Source organism: Furipterus horrens, unplaced genomic scaffold, assembly GCF_987537825.1.
Source record: "Furipterus horrens unplaced genomic scaffold, mFurHor1.1.pri manual_scaffold_1, whole genome shotgun sequence".
In the NCBI taxonomy this organism is placed as follows: Eukaryota; Metazoa; Chordata; class Mammalia; order Chiroptera; family Furipteridae; genus Furipterus; species Furipterus horrens.
In genome coordinates this window covers 8,225,033-8,244,592 of record NW_028327171.1, presented here as the reverse complement: position 1 = coordinate 8,244,592, position 19,560 = coordinate 8,225,033, and the positions used below count along the sequence as shown (strand labels likewise).

Sequence of the window (19,560 nt, the reverse complement as noted above, 5' to 3'; positions counted from 1 at the left end):
ACTAAAGCATAGTGATTAATCACAAAAACAATATGTAATTATATATGTGTTTTCCGATGGTCTTAGGCGACCCCTGTGAAAGGGTCGTTCAACCCCCAAAGGGGTCACGACCCACAGGTTGAGAACCGCTGCTTTAGACGGAGGGAGGTAATTGATAATCTCTGTAGTCTCGGGTGGCACCAACACCCTGTGATTTTGTGGTGGCCCATGAGACCCATGACCCTGTCTACATCTGCAAAACTGTGCTTCCCCCGAACAACTGGTCTACCCGCATGTGGGATGGCGGAGGTGGTTGGGTAGAAGCCGCAGCCCCGCTCGCATAGGGTGTGGGAAAGCTTGGAACTGGGACCTCACAGCACGCACGGGGTGTATCAGCCTCAGCCCTGGGTCGTCTCGCTTGTTTCCCGTTGACCCAATTTCCTTATATGCTTTTCTTCACATTTAAAATTGATTAATTTATATTTTGTCTAAGTAGTATACTTACATGGTTCAAATTAAAAAAATTATGGAATGGAACTGAAAGTCTTCCTCCCATTCCTGCTCATTCTTCCAGCTTCAACCCCCAACCCCCTACTTGGTAACTACTGTTAGAAGTTTCTAGAGATTCTCCTTTCCAGGGAACTTTTAAGCACAAACTTGCATCTAAATACATTCATGCATATATATGCCAGACAAGTATGTTTAACTTCATCCTTTCCTCACAAATAGTACTATATCCACTGTTCTGCAACTTACCTAGGGTTTTTTCATGTCAATGCATAAGATACTTCCTCATGACCATTTCAAAAAATTGCAATTATTCTGTTGTGTGGATATACCACAATTTATTTCACTGGTTTATTTTTAAATTTAGTCATCTCTTCTATAGGCATTTAGGTCATGGCTGAAAGCGCACACACACACCTTTTTTCCAGTTATCCAATCAAAGCCATCTAGGTGCTGCTGTGAAGAGATTTTGCAGATATGATTCAAGTCCTTAATCAGCTGACTTTAAGTTAATCAAAGGGGAGAGTATCCTGGCTGGGTGTGACTTATGCAGTTTGAAGTTCTTTTAAAAAGGCCTAGGCAAACACATAAGGGAGGAAGTGAAGGTTATGCTAAATGAAATGAAGGAAAATCCACAGAAAACCAATGGTAAAGGGAAGGAAACCGGGATTTAAATCAATGATTTGGAACATAAGGAAGAAAAAAACAGTCAACCAGTACAGAATTAGGAAACAAGAATTGAAAAAAATGAGCAGAGGTTTAGGAACCTCTGGGAAAACTTTAAACATGCCAAGACCCAAATAATAGGGGTGCCAGAAGGAGAAGAGGAAGAACAAGAAATCAAAAGCTTATGTGAAAAAATAATGAAGGAAAACTCCCCAAATTTGGCGAAGGAAATATACATACAAGTCCAGGAAGCACAGAGTGTCCCAAACAAGCTAGACCCAAAGAGGACCACACAGAGACACATCATAATTAAAATGCCAAAGATTCAAGATGAAGAGAGAATCTTTAAAGCAGCAAGAGAAAAGCAACGAGTTACCTACAAAGGGGAGCCTATAAGACTGTCAGCTTATTTCTCAAAAGAAAGTTTGCAGGCAAGAAGAGACTGGCAAGAAGTATTCAATGTGAAGAAAAGGAAGGACCTACAGCCAAGATTACTCTATCCAGCAAAGCTATCATTTAGAATGGAAGGGCAGAGGTAGTACTTCCCAGACAAGGTAAAGCTAAAGGAGTTCATCATCACCAAGCCATTATTATATGAAATGCCAAAGGGACTTGCTTAAGAAAAAGAAGATCAAAATTATGAACATTAAAATGACAACAAACTCACAACTATCAACAACTGAATCTAAAAAATAAAAACAAAATCCAACTAAGCAAACCAGAACAGGAACAGAATCATAGGAATGGCAATCATTCGGAGGGTTATCAGTTAAGAGGTGGGGAGGGGGAGAAATGGGGAAATGGTGCCGGGATTAAGAGGCATAATTGGTTGATACAAAATAGACAGGAGGAAGTTAAGAATAACACAGGAAAGAGTGACGCCAAAGAACTTATATGCATGACTCATGGACATGAACTAAAGGGGGTGGGATTGCTAGAGGGAAGGTGGATACTGGGCAAAGAGGAGCAAAGGGGAAAAAATTGGGTCTACTGTAACAACATAATCAATAAAATATACTTAAAAGAAAGATTAAAAGGCCTAGGGCTTCCCTGAGTTCAGAGATTCAAGTAGCAGCCGAGTCTGCAATTATTCATTCATCTGCCAGGTGGGTGGTCCTTCCTGACTGTCAGACCTAGACCAGGGGCTTCTGCTCGCCATGGTTGCCAGGCTGCTTTGGGCTCCTTCCCTTCCTTCTTGCCTGCCCTTGCTTAGCTGGCCCCAACAGCAGTGCCAGGCAACCCCCTGTAATAAATCCATGCATGTATATGTAGATATATGGCATGCAATGCATGCATGTGTTATAATACAAATATCACAAAATAATATAACTAAATATAGATTAGTTATATTATAAATAACTATATTTGTATAGAATACTACATAATATACTGAAATGTATTTGTATTATAAATATGTATGTGTATATATAAAAATTACTGGTTCTGTTTCTCTGGTTAGACTTTAACTGATACTAAATTTGGTATCAGGAGTGGGCTGTTGCTGTAACAAATACCCGAGAATGAGCAATGGGTAGAGGCTGAGAATTTTGAGCAGCATGATAAAGTCTAAATGCCTTTGGACAGACTGTTGATAGAAACGTGGATGTTAAAGGCATTGCTGGTGACAACTCAGAAGGAATGAGATGCACATTATAGGAAACTGGAGGAAGACGAGTCCTTACTAAGCAGTGGGGAAAAGTTTAGTGGAATTGTCGGTGGAAAGCAGAACTTGGAAGAGAGGATGTTGGTTACGTAGCTAAGTGCATTGCTGTGCAAGTGTTAAAGGAGTGAGGAGAGAGGGAAATTAAGGGATGGATTGTTAAATAAGACGAACCAATACTTGGTGATTTTGAAAATCCTCAGCCTGTTCAGGTGATGCAAAAGATGCTAAAATTAAGACCTTCCAGCTGAATATGAAACCGCCAGGAGCCCTAGAGCTTTGAGAAAATGCATTCTGCCAAGCCCTGTGTGCTAGCTGGAGGACTCCCAGCCGCAGAAAAGCTTCCAGCCCCAGCCCCAGCCCAAACCTGACCGCAGCCTTGCGAGCCCCTGAGCTAAGCCACGCCCAGACTCCTGACCTGTGGACACTGTGAGATAATGACTGTATATGGTTTTAGCCACTACGTTAAGGACAGCTGTTATATAACATTATAACACCAATAATGTGCCGTAGGACTCTCTAGAGTTTAGCCCCCGGGCAGAAAGAGAAGTAAAACCAAGCACAGGATCTCTGATTGTAATTTATGCCCAGAATAAGACAGAGGTATTTTGTAGTCCTTTGAGATTAAGATCTCAGAAGCTATATATAATAATTCAAATTTTCTGAATGTTATCAGCAGAAAACCACTAGTCAGCCAAGATCCCTCCTGTGTCCCTGCAGGGGTAATGTTGCAATTTGTACCAATGATGGAATGGTCTAGAAGCGCGCAAACACTGTGACCACTCTTTTTAGGCGGACGCTCTCAGACACTGACGGAGAGGTCTTTGGGCTGCCACTGGAGGCGACACTCACCTGTGCTTCACCCAGGTGTCACACTCGCTGGCCCGCTCCGTGTAGTTCTCCGGCAGGAAGCCCTGGTGGCCGGTCCGCTGTGAGATCCCAATGACCCAGCCCTCGCTGGCTTCCTCCTGCTGAGTGGGGTCCACAAAGATGTAGTCGCCAGGATTTAGTGTCAGCTCGTCCACGTTCTGGGGTTTGTACTGAAATATGGCCCTCAGGGTCTGGAAAACAGGCAAGTGTTTCCATGTCTCAAGAAAGGATTTGTGCTGGGAGAGATGAAGGGAGGGGGCTTATGTCTGCCTCTGGCTTTCAGGTTCCCTGGTGGGCTAGAGGTCTCCAACGTGCTCCCCAAGCCTTTGTCTGATGACAGATGGCATAGAATATAATAAAAGGCAGCACAGAAGTCTCTGGATAGATTTAGAAATAAATTTTGGTGTCTATCATCTGTCTAGGTATATACGCACAATATGCATGCATGTATATATGTATGTATGTGTGTATTTATCATCAACCTGTCATCTATCTATCTATCTTTCTATCATGTTTATAGTCCCTCTGTTTTGTATCATTCACCTATCATCTATCTCTCTTTGTACTTATTTCTTATATGAAATATCTCAAAGCATAACCAGACTTTCACATCTACCTTCCCTGCTGTGAAGTCTTTTTATAGCTCCTTTCACAACATGGAACGTGGTCGATGTTTTCAGACTTATTCAGTGGGTCTGTACGGAGCACTGCATGGTTTCTACTTGAACGAATCAGTTTAGTGGGAGAAAGTCTTGGAATGAGGCTTCACCCAAATCATTACCTAAACAAATTAATAAACAACACAACATATTGATAGATCTTTGCAATAGTTCATTTTTTATTACCTGAAATGCTTTTGTTTCTTTTATCCCCAAATCTGTGTGTCTGCAACTTATACAGGGTGGGGCAAAAGGAGGTTTAGAGTTGTTCATATGAAAAATAATACAATAATTAATAAATAATAACGCAGAATAAACTCTGTTTCATGTACTCACAACTGTAAGCTTATTTCGCTTCGCCCTATATAAAAGAATGCTCGTTGCAAATTACACACACGAGAAAGAACTTTAGAGAAAGAATAAAAGTGCTTCCTCCTACTAAGATATGGGCTTCCTCAGGGGAGGTCACTCACGCGTTCGTTTCCGCAGGAGCACCCAGTCCGCCTGCCCAGCCTGGGCTTCTCACCTGGTAGTGCACAAAGCGCATGTCCCGCGAGTACAGGGCCGCGGTCCAGTGGCAGCTGTGGCCCGGGTGCACGGCTCTGGCCAGCTGCTCCAGCGTCCTCTGGTGGTGGGGGTAGAACTTGTGGGCCAGTGTCAGGTGCAGCTGCTTGCTGCAGGGCTTTACCGTGCAGTCTGCGAAACCGGGTAAACACAGGGATGCCCGCCGTCAGCCCCGCACCCAGGATGGCGGTGCGCCCAGGATGGCTACACTCCCAGGCTCAGCAGCACGAGCCTTTATACATGGCCGCCCTGCCTCTGCACTGGGCCTTCCTTGGCCAGGCAAGGACTCCACCCAGACTATGCCATCTCACAGAGTTCATCTTATAAAGGAGATGGTTGGGTGCCTGTAGATTCTACAAGGAAGCATAAAAGAGGTGGGTGTAGAGATGGGGATTTTCGGGGGGTGTTTGGGGCCTATCAGTTTGTAAGCTAGTTGCTCCAACAATTGATGAACATGTACCAAGCAGATGCCCCATTCCCTGGGGTGTGCACGTTACTCAGTGACCTGGCCTGATTGGCTCCCTCTCCAGGCCAATGGCTTCTTGCTCAGCTGCAGAATCTCAGGGAGCAAATGCCAGAGGCAACACAACTCTGTCACTCATGACAGCCTCTGACATTCGGCTCGCTTTGGCTGGCCCTGGTCTTCCTGGGAGTCTCGGCTCTCGGTCCTCACTCCAGGGCTCTCAGGTCAGCCAGGGTCTGATTTCATCTCCTTATGTCCTGGGGAGGTGGTGACCGACGGAAATAACTCGAGTTTGGTATCAGATAGACCTGGCGTTAGACCCATCCTGCCCCTTCTGGCGGGGCCACCTTAGCCTGACTCAGCTTCCGTTTCGACAGTGACAATAAGAGGATGGGGAGGGCTGCCTGCTGGAGCTGCCGTGGAAACCAGTCTCTGAACTCACAGTTTCTAGGAGTCTTTTTGTAACTATCAGTTACCTGCCTCCTCTCCCGCAGGCCACGCACAGCAACAGACAGGCTCTGTTCTCTGAAAAGTGTCAGGGGTGCTGCGAACACTTCCTGGAGCTCAGACTTGGCGGCTCCATCCATGTCTCACCCACCTTTAGTGGCAAACATGACATCACCGTGGAGGTGAGAAGCCTGAGCAAGAGAGTGAGTGGGTGTCGGGGAAATTCCTTCTTTTGGCAGTGGGGGCAGGGCAACCTCTCCATGTGAGTCAGTGTGGCCTGAGACCCACCGCTGTTGTCATCAGAGCCATCAGTGAGTCACCCCGACTTCTGAATGGGCCCTTGTCTTTTCTTCTCTCTGTGGCCCCATGCCCGTGGGGAGGTGTCATTGGGGAGGGACCTGGGAGATGATGGAGCTGTGGCTGGCCCTTCTTAAGCCCTCTGGGTCAGGCGTAGGGCACAGGCAGCGGAAGGGCAGGGCGGAACCTGCTCAGGGTCGGGCAATGAATATGAGGTCACAGCCAGTCTCTCAGGACCTGTGGCTGCTCCGTATAAAACGCAGCTGGCGTGGAGTGAGACAGAGCTGGACTCCACCTACTAGGTCTACCACCTACTGGTTAGGGGGCTCTGTTGGTTTACTGGTGTCATTGTCATAAACTGCTCCAGACTGGGCGGCTCAAAACAGAAATTTGTTCCCTCACAGTTCTGAAGAACAGAAGTGTCAAATCAAGGTGCTGACAGAGTCTTCTCTCTCTGCACCTCTAGAGGAGGGTCCTTCCTGCCTCTTCCAGCTTCTGGGGGCTCCAGGTGTTCCTTGGCTAGTGGCCGCATCACTCAGTCCCTGCCTGTCTTCATGTGGCCTCCTTCCCATGTCCCTGTGTCCTCTTCTCTTCTTATAAAAACACCAGTCATTGGATTTAGGGCTCACCCTACTCCAGCATGATCTCATTTTAACTAATTATATCTGCCAAGACCCTATTTCCAAATAGGGTCCTTTTCTGAGGTTGTGGGTAGACAAGAATTTTAGGGGACACTATTCAACTGATGATAGTAGCCTTGCACAGACATATTGCCCTTCAGAGCCTTAGTCTCTTCGTTTGTAAAATGGGCCATGAGACTCACTCTTCGGGGAGAAGTGGAGGAGGGGTGAAGTGCCATGCCAGCTCAGAGGTAAATGGCTGGCCCGTTACTCCAGGACAAGAACCACATTGTCTCTTCAGAGGCAGGAGAGTAAAGAGCCATCCTTTGAGCTCATATGTATAAAAAGGAGACTAATCCACAGAGACGGGGTAACTTCATGATTATCCGGTGACTACGATCCCCAGGCTCAACAAGGCAGCCTCCAAGTGGAAATCTGGGGTTCGTGGATCTGGGTTCATACAGTCTGAGGACAGGGCAAGCAGGACGCCTGTGGAGGGATGGGGAGGGGTCTTCCCACTAGGGCTGTGGCCTCGGAGTTTCAGATTTAGCAAATCAGAACAATACTGAGAAGCACCAGGAACAATAGGAAGTTTCCACGAAAACAGTCTACATTGTGCCAAGAGTGAGCGAGAAACATGTAGAGAAAGAAAAATGACTCCGGAAGTTGAGGTGACTTGATTAAGGCACACCAGTGATCAGAGATGCAGGAGCAACTTACATCTTTGAAGGTCAAGTCCAGAATTCTCCCTACTAATGCCAGCCAGAGCTCCAGTTTCCAGACCTGGCTGGCATTTGGAGAAAAGGCAATTTTGTTGAGTCTCAGAGTGAATCTAGATAATCTTTCCCCAAAAGGCCAAGGAGAGAGGACTAAGCTCAAACCTAAAAATTAAAGTAAATCAGCTAGGACTTTTATACATAGTGCTGACGTGTTTAAGAGAGAAGCCCAAGGCAGGGACGGGGCTGGGAAGTAGCCCTGTACCTCTGTGTGTGCACCAGCCTACAATCCCTGTCATTACCTAGCCATGCAGTGTCCCCACCCGGGACAGTTTCTCTGGCAGCTGGAATATGGCAAGTGTTTGGAAAATCACTTTGAAATCAATGCATACAACCCTCTTCCCATTTAGAAACAAGGCCACTTCTTGTTCTCAGAATCTGTTTGCTCACCTTATAAGGCCACCTGACTCATTAGGGAGGATCTAGTGAAATTATTCAGCCTTGGGCTAAGGCCATATCAAAGAAGCTGCTCGGCAAGGGGGAGGTGGGAACGGATGTGACCTGGGCAAGGGCAGGTGCACCCCTGGGCCCGGCCCAGCCAGCCCAGCCAGCTGTGACCATCGCTGTGTTAAGGACCAGCCTGCGTGCTTCCTGCCCTTGGGATTCACCCACTGCGCCCAAGTGTGGTGAGCACAGCCCCAGATACAAAGGGGACACGTTCTATTAATCGGGCCCCGTGGGTGCAACTGGCCGGGGCTGCCTACCTGCTAAGAGAGCTGCTTCCGTGGCGAAGATCGTGGCAAATTCCTGGATGATATCTGCGGGGCTGTCATTCACGAAGAAGCCAAGGTAGCTGACGGAAGAATGGAGAACCAGGGGGACCACCGAGGGGAAGGAGCCCAGCATCTTGTCTCCAGCTCTCTTGAGAGCCTCATACAGATGCTCCACCTTCTGGTCTTCACACTAAGGGAAGAGACAGCCATGTGCTTTCTCAGCTCTTGTTACAAGGCCTCCATGTTAACCTAAAATAAAAGGCCTATCAAAGTGGGAGGCAATAAGCGTTTGTTCAAGGTCAAAGAAAAGAATAACTATTTGGGAAGCACTGATGCAGGCAGAACCCCAAATATTACTCCAGTTTGAAGACAAAGACGAGGGATATCGATGAGAAAGGGAACAGTTACATCAATAGGAAGAAGGCATTGCTATTGGTGCAGATAACATACCATAGTCATGGTAATTCGAAATAATTTTAAACATTTTAAGCTGGTAGTCATCATAGCTGCTTGCTTCTTATCCTTGTAAATAGTTCTTTGGAACACACAGTTGCTTTAGGCCCAAAGGTAATTTTGTCCTGTTCCAATGTTCTAAGGTTTGCGGTATCAGACGTGCAGGGCAGCTCCCCCAGGATGGCAGCTCTGGCTCCGTGTTAAAGTGGCTTGCTTTTTATTTTTAAACACCTATTAATGTAATTAATAAAATGATGCAGTCTAACAAGCCTCTTTTCTGTCTACAACGCTGTAACTGTAACATAATTTATTTGGTTCCTGTGTTTGGGGTTATGGATTTGTTCTGTACCCGGTCCTCAGTTTCTTAGAGATTTCAGGTAAGAGTCTTTGTGGAATGGAATATTCTTTCCACGCCCAGGTTGGAAATCCCTTGTGCCTTACACTACCGCCCCTCGCAGCCTGTCCCATCGACGCAGCCTCCGCCTCACATCCTGAGCGAGCTCCCTTTCTGGTCTGTGGCCCAGAGCTGTGCTCAGCACGGCGTCGTTCAGCTTCTGGAGGCTTCCTCAGACTCCGAGGCCCTTCTCAGAGCCAACAGCAGCGAGGGTAGGTGTCTGTGCCTCCAGCGGATGACCCGCAGACGGGGCCGATGGCCACACTCGCTCTCAGCTCTCAGGCTCCCCGTCTTTATGGGAGCAGCAAACGCAGGCACTGGTGTCAGACCTGCGAGGCTCGCCCTGCCAATCCTGTCTTCTCCTTTATCCTTCAGGGGCGTTTCTCCTGCAGGGAACTCTGGCACAGACTCTGACCCTGTCTCCCTGCTGCCCCCCGCCCCAGGTTCTGTCTGAACACTTTTTCTGGTGTCATGATGCAACTCTGCACCCCAAAGCGGCAGTCGCTCCCCCACCAGTCACCTGGAGAGTCTTGTCTAAAGGGCTGGGCCTGACCGCTGGGTGGAGCCCACAGAGTTGGCTGGCATCAGGGCTGGGCCAGGGTGTGCCCTCTCCAGAGTTTTCTGATGGGAACCACAGAGGAAGTGGTGTTTGTCCCTCCCTCATTCTCACACCTCCTTCGGTTTTGAGCGGCCTAGGTCCTTCTCACCTTCCCAGAACCCCTGTGTCTATTTGACCATTTTCTAAACCAGGGCTGGTCCCCTAGGCAGGGAACTGTCCTGCATTTGTGACTGGCCCAAACTCACCCAGTCCTCAATTGATCCATCACACATTTCTGAAGCACCTCCTCTGTTTCAGGCACCGTGCTAATCTCTGGGGGGTGGGGGTGGGGAACGTTTGCCCGAGGGATTCATTCTGGTGAGGGATGCAGAGATGTCCCAGACACATTGTCATACAGCACAGAAAGTGCCACTTAGAGACATAAAGAAAAGGAAGGTGGGAGCACAAAGAGCCGACATTCCTTCAGTCTAGGAAGCTGGGAAAGACTTAAAAAAAGGGAGGGGATAAATGAATTGGGTTCTGAAGGATGAATAGGAGTTGACCAGCTGAAGATGAGGCGGAAACTAAAGGATACCCCACACAAAGAAGTCAGCTAACACTACAGTTGTGGCCACCCCATAAAAATAAACCATGTAGCTGCCCTCAATTTTATCCCACCACTGCCTAGGTTTTGCAGAAAATGGCCGGCCACTGGGTTAATGTACATTAAAGGCACGTTGGGGATGACTCACCGTGAAGAAGTCACACAGCGTGATGTGAGGGAAGACCTCATGAGCTCTGTTCTTTGTGCACTGACGCTTGCTCTCTCTCCAGAACTCTTGAAGCTTTTCCAGCAGGGTCCCCGTGGGACAGAGGAAAAGGGCATACTCCTGGGGGATGGGGTCATCTAGAGAAGGGTCATTGCAATGACAGCGCAGCCTGCAACAGAGAACATGCCACTGTCACCTGGTATTGTGACAAAAAGATTCTCTCCCCTTGGCCGACAGATGCCTCAGCAGTAACAGGTCACGCTGAGCACAGGAGGTATACACACTGCGTACACTAGTCTTCAGGCCCCTCAGGGTGAGATGCACCCTGCCCCCCCCCCCCCCATGGTGCTCTGTGTGGTCATTCAGGTCGCAGACCCAGGTACGTCTGATTCCTAGGTCAAAGGCCAAGAAAATGAGAGGAAGGTGACAGAGAAACTCAGAACCTGGTCTTCAAATGACCTCTGTGGTCCAGCCATCTCCCTAGTGTAAAATTTTTGTGGGAAAATAATGCACATTTTAATGTTATCTCACACTTTAAATGAAATGTAAACATCAAAACCACAAAGAACTAGACAAAATTTAAGGGGCTATCATATTTTCTTCCAACTTACAAAGAATTATTTCAGGTACAGAGGAAAATAATATACAACCCATAGTTCAAGTTCATTCTCACTAATAATAGAAATGAGAATTAAAACAACCATTTTTCTCACCTGTCAAAGGAATGAGATGGCTTTCAGAGGATGAAAGTTATGCTCTATTGTGTCAAAGGTGCAGTGAGATTCGAGGATGAATCTGTGCAATCTCTATGTATGGCAATTTTCCGGTATGTATCAAAAGCCTTAAAATACCCAGACCATTTGAACTAATAATTCTACCAAATTTTGTTTTTAACCAAAGGAAAAAACAAAAAGTATACAAGAAAACTGCATGTAGAAAATATTTACTGTAGAGTTATTTATAATAGGAAAAAAGGAAAAACTAGGTGACTGAGAATAAATTTACTTATCTGTTCATTAGAAACTGTGGTCTTGCCCTGGCTGGTGTGGCCTGGTGGATTACGTGCCGGCCTGCGAACCAGAGGGTCGCTGGTTCGATTCCCAGTCAGGGCTCGTGCCTGGGTTGTGGGCCAGGTTCCCACTTGGGGGTATGGGAGAGGCAACCACACATTAATGTTTTTCTCCCTCTCTTCCCTTCTCCCTAAAAAAAATCTTAAAAAAAGAAAAAAAAATTGTGGTCTTGAAGCATTGCTAATGACCCAGGGAAGTGCTTGTGAGATAATATTAAGTTTAGAAAGCAATATGCAACCACTTGGGAAAGCATTAGTTCACATGCAAATACAGTTCCTTAATAATAATAATAAAAAATACCAATAGAGGCACCCATTCCCCTTCATCCTGGCTCCCTTTCCCCTTCTAGAGGCAGCGTCAATGGTTAAGCTGCTTTGTTTTCTTCTAAAGATTTAAGTAATAAATTCATAGATAGCACTTGTGTGTGTCTTATATAAATCATAAGCCATTATTCAAATTGTTCTGCAACTTGCTTTTTAAAAGATTTTATTTATTTATTTTTAGAGAGAGGGGGAAGGGAAGGAGAAGGAGAAAGAGAGAGAAAAAAAAACCCATCAATGTAAGAGAGAAACATCCATCAGTTGTCTTTCATACATGCCCGGACCAGGGACTGAACCCGAAGCCCAGGCACGTGCCCTCACCGGGAATCAAACCGGCAAAGTTCTGCTTTGTGGAACAACACCCAACCAACGGAGCCGCACCAATCAGGGCAGTAACTTGCCTTTTTATACTAAACAATATTTTCCTGATTCCCCATGTTAATAAATATACACCCCTTTAAGCAGGAACTTTCTGGGGCTGTATAACATCCCATTATGCCCATATATAACCTCCTTGGCTGGTTTGGCTCAGTGGATTGAGCGTCGGCCTGCGAGCTAAGTGTCGCTGGTTCGATCTTCCAGTCAGGGCACATCAGAGAAGGAAAACTCTGACTCCAAAAACCTCCGCTGCCTTGCGGCATACCTCTTCAGGGGAAAGGCTAAGGGAGTAAACCCCGACAGAAAATCCGGAGCCGGAGTCCCTAAGGCGGTTTGACGTTGTAGTCAACACCGGCAACTCCTGCGGCGCACCTGAAGCCAAGCTGTATTGACTCCGTCTTTCCCTTGGATCCTTCAGCTGCGAAGAGAGGGGGGGTTTGCTGCATGGGCAACAGCAGACCCTCCATATCACCCTGCCCAGGCTCTGTAGCTTCAGCTTCACTGGAGAGGACACTCCAGCGTCATCACAAGATGTCGATTCAACACGGGAGGAGACAGATACCGTGTCACTCCCGAGTCGGACTGCACAGCCATTCTCGGCAGTGCAGATAGACTCTTAAGAAGCTACACCATCATCTCTCGAGACGGACGGCTGCCGACGGAACCTCCGGTGCATTCATTCCATTGGTGTGCATTTAAACTGTTTTCTTTTTAACACTGTAATTAAGGTTTTTGTACGTGTGTCTTTTTAGGTCCTTTGTATTTCTCCACAGGATGGCCTTAGACTTGGAACTGCTTGTCTGGGTGGCTACACACACTTTCAGTGTTGGTAGACACCCCAGATGGCAGCCAGACACCCCAAATTACAACCAGAAAAGGAAGAGGCCACCCTCCGCTTCCTCTCACCGACACTTGAAGATGCTGGTTGTTTTCAATGGTATATTAATTTGCACCTCCCTGGTTATACGTGAGGTTGGACCCACTCTAGGCAGAGACTAGGGGATCCCACAGTCTCCCTGTTCCTTGGTAGGACTTCTAGTCTTACTGGCTGAGGGCTGAGGGACCAACCAGGGCCCTCAGAGCAGTGAGCTTGGGTTCTAATTCAAATCTGGCAGCCGACCAGAGCTAGCCTAGCCTGGAGTCTTGGTGTTTCTCTGTCCTGGGGCAGGGCCGCCTGCTTTGCCCCTGGCCTAGAGTTTCTGGAGGAGGAAGGGCGTTCCCGCTGAGGTCAAGCTGGACACTCAGAGACCCACTGTCCGTGTCTGCCATCCTGCTCTGCGAGGGCACCCCAGCCTTGCGGGACCTGGTTTTAATTGTTTGAATTTCATTACGGCCGTTTTGGGGCAGAGTGAGAGGGGACTTCCCGCCTAGGGGCAGAATGATGGCATCATGGCACATTTGAGCAGGATTGGGTTTCAGAGAGTAGAATGCCCTCTCCAGATTCCCAGATAAGACAACTGAGGCCCATAGCTGGGGCCGGTGTGCAGAGTCACGGAGCTGGTGGGTGGTGGAGCTGCCTGGAACCGAAGCTCCTCACCCCGCCCCCCAACCACATGACACCTCTTAAGATGCAACGTGCCAATCAATGCCTTAGGGGACATTTATGACCCCAGTACATTCTCTCCCCATCAGAGGCAGCCCAAGAGAGTGACAGCCTCTACTTTATATCAGCAAAAGGGCTCTTCCCTTGTTCAACAAACCATGTGAATTTTTTTCTTCTTGGACAGCCGTATTTGGAGTAAATCAGACTTTTAAGTGAAGGAAACCTTGTCTGAAGTTCTCTCTCTTTTGTTTTTGATTTCAAAGTGGACTCTTTATTCCTTTCCTTCCCTCGGTGCCAGGCAGGTGGGCATGGAGGGGGCCCCGCCCCTCCAGACAGCACTGAGTGATTCTCAGGGTTCAGTGTGCAAGGACAGCCCCACTCACCAGTCTGCTGCCTCTTCCGCTGTCTTTCTCCCCGTAGCTGCCAATGCCTTCAGCCTACAGGAAGGCAGAACACAAGGAGCATTTAGAACCCTGTCTTCCATTTTGGGGGAAAGGGTGAGGGGCAGCGGCAGCCCTGCCACACATGAGGCCTTCAGGCAGACCCCCTGCGAGGAGCTGGACTGCTCACTTCACAGCCAGATGCAGTGCCCAGGCCTCTGTCCCCTGCATGGCCTCGCTGTGGTTTTGGAAAATGCAGACCTGCTCCTTTTCCTGTTGGGGCTCCCACCTCCAATCCCTGGCATGGCGTCTGAGAGTTCATGCCCTGAGGTGCACCCATGTCTGCCTTCACGTCTCCCCTGTCCCTGCCCCAGGCACCCTAGAGCAGGGCCAGGTGCACCCACTCTCGGATCCTGCAGTCGGGTGCAAAGGGCCCTAGCCCTGGCTTGCATGTGTCTCCCTGCCAAACGTGGCCCTGAGCCAACATGCCCATGATTCTCCCAGGCTTGGCTTGAATGCCCCTCTTCCAGGAAGCCCTCCCCAAACCGCCCAGCAGGGTGAATATGCAGCCCCTCTGTTTCCCCACCACGTACACGTACACAGTCACCACGCTTATCATCTCAATGAGCTCATGACCGTTTGCACCCCCCACCCCCCTGCCCCTGTGGCCTGTGTCTCACTCAGCATTGGAACCAGGATAGACACACGTGGTTTGAATTTAACTGAACCGGGCCAAATTGAACAGCATGGAGTATAGCTAAGGGCATTCGTTTGGGGGTTCAGCCTGAAGTAGCTGAGGGTGATGAGGAGCCCGGGAGGGTGCGGCCTGGTGCTGCTCTGTGGTCAGTACCTACGGGATGCTCCCCGCTGGTGAGGTTCCAACAGAGAGGCCTTGGTGCGGAGCCTTACTTGGGGTGCTTCAGGCTAATGAGAAGCTTAACACATGTTTCCGACCCCCAGCATGTGGCTGATGTTTAAATTAGGAGGGATTTGGAACATGCCCGTCAGGAGTGTGACAAAGCATGGGCTTTATTGGTGCTTTAGAGAGTGGGGTTGGGGTTCAGGTCACCTGCCCTCTCTGGCCTCAGTGTCCCCACCTGCACCTGGTGGAAGGGGCTCAGGACGGGGTCTGGCACACAGCACCCCTGTTGCTCATGCTGGCTTCACCTCCCCGTTTCACAGGCCCCAGGTTTACTGTGAACGTAACGTGAGGACCAACTCCTGTCCGGGTTGCAGAAGGAAGGGCTCCAGCTTCAACATCGTTCATCCAGTTTGGCTGGGATTTTGTTACAATGTTTAAGGAAAGTTTGCCCCCCTTCTAAATCCAGGGTTACCTAAGGGGGCTTCTGACGGATTTCCCACGTGGGGAAGCATTTGAAGGGACCAGCTCTGAGAAATCGGTTTTCTATGGAAGCTGTAGCCCAGAGTCACTATCATAGCTCATCACGTTGGGGATTTCTTCCCTCTCAGAGAGCGGTAACTCCCACAGTTACATTTTTCTACACGTGGACTTCCTCCTTGGGCAAGTAGGATCGAGCTGACCCAGTAGTTTCCTGACCATTTTGTTTCATTGTTGGACAGTCAAGAGATTTTTCCTAAGGACGAATGATCTCCCTGCACCATTTGGAGACATGCTCATCTCAACAGAATTAGAGACTCACTGGGCTTTGGGGCCTTTCAAATAGGAGTCACTGAGTTGCCTTTACAAAGAGGGTACAACCAGGCCCCAAGCTCCTCTAAACCCTGAGAAACAGGGCACTGTTGTGACTTCTAATTTCCACAAATCCAGGCCCCCCCGCCCCAACCAGCCAGCAGAATTTGTCCCAATCATATCATGTATAAAAAGCAGAAAAGGGCCTGATTTAGAGACAGTATCTCGCCCTGCAAGTGGCACCCCTTTGGCAGGAAGTAGGTGCTCTGAGCGGCCTGCAGGCTGGCAGCAGGGACTGCAGAAGGGCCAAGCTTGCCATCAGGGGCAGGAGCCCAGCGGGCCGTACTCACGCGGTGTGTGCCGGGAAGCCCATCCTCAGGAGAGGGTCCAGGAGGGAGGCAGCGCTGCGACCCTTGAGCTTGCTGTTGACCTTTGCGTAGACCTGTGTCTCCCCGGCTGCCATCTCTTCCTGCCTGCACGCTGAAATGAGCAGATGAAGCCAGAGAGGGAGAGGCTGAGGCTGAGGCGGCGGAGAAAAACCTCAAGCCTTTTTTGATCTGACAAAAGCTAATATCCTGTTTGCATGAGATACTGGTTTTCAGAGTTCTCTTTGCAGGTGCTGGAGGACAGCATCCATCAACCCTGTTTCCGCAGTGGGGTTTGGGTTCCAGAGGTCCTTGTGTAGACCCAGCCCTTGCCCTGATGTGGGCTGCATTGGGAGTGAGTCTACAGAGAAGGGACAAGGGGGAGGGGCGCGGGAGCGGGCACTGGGGGCCAGAGTTCTCTACTGCGGCCCATGGCTTGCAGAATCCTCATACACCCTGGGTCTTAGTCTCCTTATGTGCAGATAAGACATTATACTGCACTGTACCTGTTTTCCATACTCACTCTAAAATTTTTGGTTTTTTTAGTTATTTATTGACTTCTTTTTTCAATTTAAAAATCTTTTTAAAAAAGTTTTTATGCATGCAGGGAAGTTGCTGAATTGTATGTGTGTAGCTCCATGAATTCTCATGAAGTGAGCACAGACACCTAACTCCCCAGGACCAGCAATAAAACAGTGGTCCTCAACTGGGAGCATTCTGGTCCCACTCACCCAGGGCCCTCAGAGATGTCTGGGGACATTTTTTTGTTGTCCCAGTGAGCAGGGGGTGTTTGTTACTGGCATCTAGCAGTTGAGGCCAGGGATCCTGCCGTGCAGATGAGAGCAAAGAAGGATCCCACCCAACATGCTAATAGTGTCACGGCTGATTAACTGCTCTAGAACTTTACCAGGACTTCAGGAGCTACCCTGCCCCTAGTCCCCATCCAGCCTCCTCGTTATCGCTCCCTCCCCTAAAAAGGTAACCATTCTACTAATTCATACATCAAGTTAGTCTACTTTTGAATCTTATACAAATACAACCATACGGCATATATTCTTTTGTGTCTGGTGTGTGCAAAATTACATGATGCAATTAATCCACATTATTGCTTCTGGCCATAGTTAGTGCACTGCATTGCTGGGTAGTGTTCTGTGAGAATGCACCATAATTCACTTCTCTATGTACATTTGTGTGGTCTCCAGTTGTTTTGATGCTGAGGTCATTCTTGCACATACCTGTTGGTGCCCGGTGTGTGTTTCTGTTAGGCGTCTATCCAGAGGTGAGATTTTTGGCTCCCGGGATATGTTCGCACTGCATTAGAAACTGCTGAATGGTTTTACAGAACAGTTGCTCATTTGCCCTCTCACTAGCCATGGGTGAACATTCTGGTTGCTCTCCATCCTTGCCCACATTTGAGACTGTCGGCCTTTTTAGTTTTAGCCGGTCCATGGGTATGTAGCGGTATCTCACTGTGGTTCTAATTTCTATTTCCCTAAATGGCAGTGACACTGAGCACTATGAGACAGACTATTGGCTGCTTAAACAACCTCTCTGAGGAAGATCCTGTTCAAATTGGCAGCCTTGTAAAAATTGGGTCATTTGGTTTTTATTATTAATTTGTGGGAACTCCAAATATAAGTCTTTTGTTGAATGCATTTAATGGTAATAACTTTGTCCAGGTTGTGATTTGCCTTTTTAATCTCTGAATGTCTTTGGGTGAAACAGAAGTTCTCAATTTGAATGAAAATTTAGTTATCAATCTTTTTCTTTTGTGGTTAGAACTTTCTGTATCCTGTTCAAAAAAATCATCGTTAATCCAGCACTAATGAAGACGGTCTCCCAGGTTTTCTCCTGGAAGCTTTACCACTTTTATTGTTCACATTTATCTCTGTGATCCATTTGAATTAATTTGCTGTATGGTGTGAGGTAGGGGTAAGGTTCATGTATTTCCCCACAACTTTATTCATTGCAAAGACCATCATCTGCCCAATGAATCACAGCAGAAGGTTTACTTAATTCATGTGACTATACATACAGGGGTGGACAAAAGTAGGTTTCTAGTTGTCAGCACATGAAACACAGAGTAGAGTCTTGTATTATTATTTATTAATTATTGTATTATTTTCCACATGTACAACTATAAACTCACTTTTGCCCTATCCAGTATATTAGTCTGTTTCTGACTCTCTTATATCTTCTTGTTTGATTTGCTTACTTTTATGTCCATACTATACTGCTTTAATTACTATAGGGATAAGCTCTCTGATTTTGTCTCCTTCAAGGTTGTCTTAGCTCCTCTGGGCCTCCTGCATTTTCATATAGATAGAAAAATCAGGTTTCCGTAGAGTGCCATTGGAGAGTGCAGAAAGATTCACGTATGTGGTCAGCTGATGCCCAACAAAAGGGTCACTGTAATTCAGTAGGAGAAAGGTTAATATATTTAACAAATGATGCTGGAAAAGTCCATACTAATATGGGAAAAGTGTGACCCTCAACTCTTACTTCACATCATGTACAAAAATTAACTCAAAATGTGTGGGGGACCTAAATATAAAAGCTAAAACTCCTAAAAGAAAAACTCTTTGCTGTTTTGGTGTTTGCAAAGCTTTCTTAGGTTGTAAAAAGCATAAATCATAAAAAACTTAATTGGATTTCATCAAAATAGAAAACTTTTACTCTTTAAAAGACATCCCCTAAAAAATGCAGCCACTGGGAGAAAACATCACCACATATACACTTGATAAAAGACTGCATTCCAGCATATTTAGAATATAATACAACATAATGTATATATGTATTTATTGTGTGTGTATGTGTTCTTATAATCAGTAATAAGAAAAAATTCAGTTTAAAAATGGGAAAAAGATTTAAATGGACACTTGACAAAATAAGATGCATGTATGGCTAATGAGAATGTGAAGATATTTAATATTATTAGTCATAGGAAAATGTCAATTAAAACAAAAATGTGATACCACAACACAGTTATTAGGAGAGCTAAAATTGAAAAGACTGACAACACCAAGTGTTGACAAGGCCGTGGAGTAGTTGAAACACTCATATATTGTTGGGGGAAATGCCAAATTGTCTAACAACTTTAGAAAACATTTTGACAGTTTCTTTTGAAGTTAAATATACATTTTCTATAAGACTAATTCACTCTTAGCTTCTTACCAAGGAGAAATGAAGATGTATGTTCATAAAAGGACTCATATGAATGTCCACAGTGGTGTTATTCACAGTAGAGCCAAACTGGAAAGGATCATTAACTGGTGAACAGATACATCAATTAAGCATTTCAATCAATGGCTGACATTCATCAGTAAAAAGGAACACACCTCTGGTTCATGCAAAACATGGGTGAATTTAAAATAAAACTATGTTGATTGAAAGAAGCCAGATACAAGATAATACATACTGTATAATTTTATTGAACTAAAATTATACAGAAGTAAACATTCATTTATATAAACAGAA

General features: G+C 46.8%; 1 protein-coding gene across 1 annotated transcript in view; it reads right to left on the bottom strand.

The window, feature by feature from the left end:
* Positions 1 to 19,357, bottom strand: part of UBASH3A (ubiquitin associated and SH3 domain containing A) — a 41,349-nt gene extending 21,992 nt beyond the window's left edge. Inside the window, exons 1-7 of the mRNA XM_090274085.1 lie at positions 19,258 to 19,357; positions 16,069 to 16,198; positions 14,071 to 14,124; positions 10,359 to 10,545; positions 8,213 to 8,411; positions 4,868 to 5,037; positions 3,665 to 3,873 (exon numbers count right to left, since the gene is read on the bottom strand). Of these exons, the coding sequence (XP_090130211.1) occupies positions 3,665 to 3,873; positions 4,868 to 5,037; positions 8,213 to 8,411; positions 10,359 to 10,545; positions 14,071 to 14,124; positions 16,069 to 16,181 (932 nt within the window). The 5' untranslated portion in view covers positions 16,182 to 16,198; positions 19,258 to 19,357. The remainder of the gene's footprint in view (positions 1 to 3,664; positions 3,874 to 4,867; positions 5,038 to 8,212; positions 8,412 to 10,358; positions 10,546 to 14,070; positions 14,125 to 16,068; positions 16,199 to 19,257) is intronic.
* Positions 19,358 to 19,560: the final 203 nt, after the last annotated feature.